Source organism: Dipodomys ordii, unplaced genomic scaffold, assembly GCF_000151885.1.
Source record: "Dipodomys ordii isolate 6190 unplaced genomic scaffold, Dord_2.0 Scaffold22, whole genome shotgun sequence".
Classification (NCBI taxonomy): domain Eukaryota; kingdom Metazoa; phylum Chordata; class Mammalia; order Rodentia; family Heteromyidae; genus Dipodomys; species Dipodomys ordii.
This window is the reverse complement of record NW_012267238.1, coordinates 5576987-5579159: the sequence shown is the minus strand read 5'-3', so window position 1 is coordinate 5579159 and position 2173 is coordinate 5576987. Positions and strand designations below refer to the sequence as shown.

At 38.7% G+C, this 2173-nt stretch overlaps 1 protein-coding gene across 3 annotated transcripts in view; it reads right to left on the bottom strand.

Annotated features, from left to right (window-relative positions):
• Positions 1–799: 799 nt before the first annotated feature.
• Positions 800–2173, bottom strand: part of LOC105984062 (chromosome unknown open reading frame, human C11orf30) — a 70879-nt gene continuing 69505 nt past the window's right edge. For all 3 annotated transcript variants that reach the window (XM_013014123.1, XM_013014124.1, XM_013014125.1), the window contains one exon: positions 800–1186. In XM_013014123.1, the coding sequence (XP_012869577.1) occupies positions 992–1186 (195 nt within the window). In that variant the 3' untranslated portion in view covers positions 800–991. The remainder of the gene's footprint in view (positions 1187–2173) is intronic.

The following is a 2173-nucleotide window of genomic DNA, read 5'->3' as shown; positions in this document are numbered from 1 at the left end:
TAAAAGCATTTAGAATTGCTAGTAAACTTTTTATACATTTCAAAGGGGCTCAAACAAAAATGTATGTTATTTTCAAAGTCTCAGCCCAACATGAATGTGCAATTTCAACATTAACAAAATGAATGAGTAATTCATTTTCCCTATATAACTGAGTATTTCCTTTGGGCCAGAAAATGTTTCTTTTCCTCTGGTTCTCAATGAAACATTTTCTAGTAAGTTTTCTCAAAGTGTGAGTGGGGAAAGTGGAAAGAGTAGGCAATCCTGGTTGGCAAGAAATGTATCAAAAGGAATACAGCCTGCTTTGAAATGTTTACATTAAATAAATACAAAGCAAATGTGCTGTCTAGCACACAAAGGAACAGCACAATAAATTAGCATACAATCCAGAATGTACAAGCCACCCAAAATGCACTTTTCACTGGTTAAGGATCTGATTTCTACCATCCAGCAAGGATTCTTTAATGCTAATATCTTCCTAGATATTTATAAACTATGAACTGAGCAAATGTAAAATGTTAAATTCAACATTCCAAGGATTTCCAAAAAACATACAAGATTTTCAAAAAATTGTTCCTTGATACATCATTTCAAAATACAAACTATTCACATTTTCCTTCTTCTTACATAGGATTTTGATGGCATTTTGCTCAGTGGAAATCAGTGGACATTCACAGGAAAAGTCTTTCCACAGCAAAACCAAACATTTGTATTGGCCACGGTCCAACAGAGAAAGACTATCAGGTCTTAAGTCTCTGTAGATGTGCATCTTTTTTCTTTACTTTTTTCTAATTTTTTTTTTAAAGGTACATTCCCCAGTGAATTTTAGCTTGCTAAAATGTTGCTCCCACAACAAAATCTTGTTGAAACACTGCAGTTTCAAGGTCCACAGCCTAAGTATGGGCAAAGTGCTTTTTTATAGACATAAAATACAAGAGTTTCCCTGGACACTTGTAACTCAGCAGGTTTTAAAGTGCATTCCTGTGTCCAAATGCTAGGGCCGTTCCACAGAGCTCTGAGAGGGGCTGGGCTCGGTTCCATCCTCTGTGCCACTGTCTACGTCTTGCTCCATTGCTGTCTCATCCTCATCCAGCTGCTGACTGGTGAAGTTGTTTAGCTCAAGAAGCCCACTGGGCTCCACAACCACGTTGGAGCTGGAGTGACAAGGAATAGCATACTGGGGAATGGCCTGGAAGAGAAGATATGGAGAGAATCTTTATGGTAAGAAAAGGTAACATACGGATTTACCCAGCCAGGGCAGAAAAAAGAAAACTAACATCTATTGGTCATACACTATACGCCAGGCACTTGGCTACAGGCTTTCACATATGATATTCTACTAAGACTTTGTGACAGCCCTATAGGAAATTATTATGATTTTTCAAATGAGGGAACTGAAATGGTGATGTTTACTCAGTGTCATACAACCAACAGGGTTAATGCTAGGATTCAATGTCTTTTACACCTCAAAGTGACCTTTGCACTGCTTTATGGCATTTTTTTTTTCCGAGTAAAGAAGCCTAAAGTCTATTGCCAAACTCAGGATACAGACTTTAAAAAATACTTCTATTATTCACAATGTAAAGTATATCAGATTTTGCTCTTTATTAGATACAAGATGATTAATTTTTTAATACTACAATATATTTTAAGTTGTTTATCTACCTCCCCCCCCCCCCCCCGGTCCTGGGGCATGAATTCTAGTCCTGGGCTTTGTCCCTTCTTTTTGCTCAAGACTAGCACTCTACCACTTGATCCACAGTGCCACTTCTGTGTTTTTCTGTTCAGGCTTCCTTCAAACCATGATCCTTAGATCTCAGCCTCCTGAGTAGCTAGGACTACAGGTGTGAGCCACTGGTGCGTGGCTTAAGCTTCTGTAGTAGTATAAAGGGGAGGTAATTTGTGTCACAGGATAATCATCTTTATTGAAAATGAGAGTAATTAAAGTATTCAAGCATAAGAGATACTAAAGTTTACCTTTTAAAGTCAGTAAATGAACACTTTTTTTAAAATCTTTTTTGCGTCTGGTTGTGGGGCCTGAACTCTGGGCCTGGGCGCTGTCCCTCAGCTCTTCAGTTCAAGGCTAGCACTCTACCACTTGAGCCACAGCGCCACTTCTGGCTTTTTTCTTTTTGCTTATGTGGTGCTGAGGAATTGAACCCAGGGCTTCAGGCAT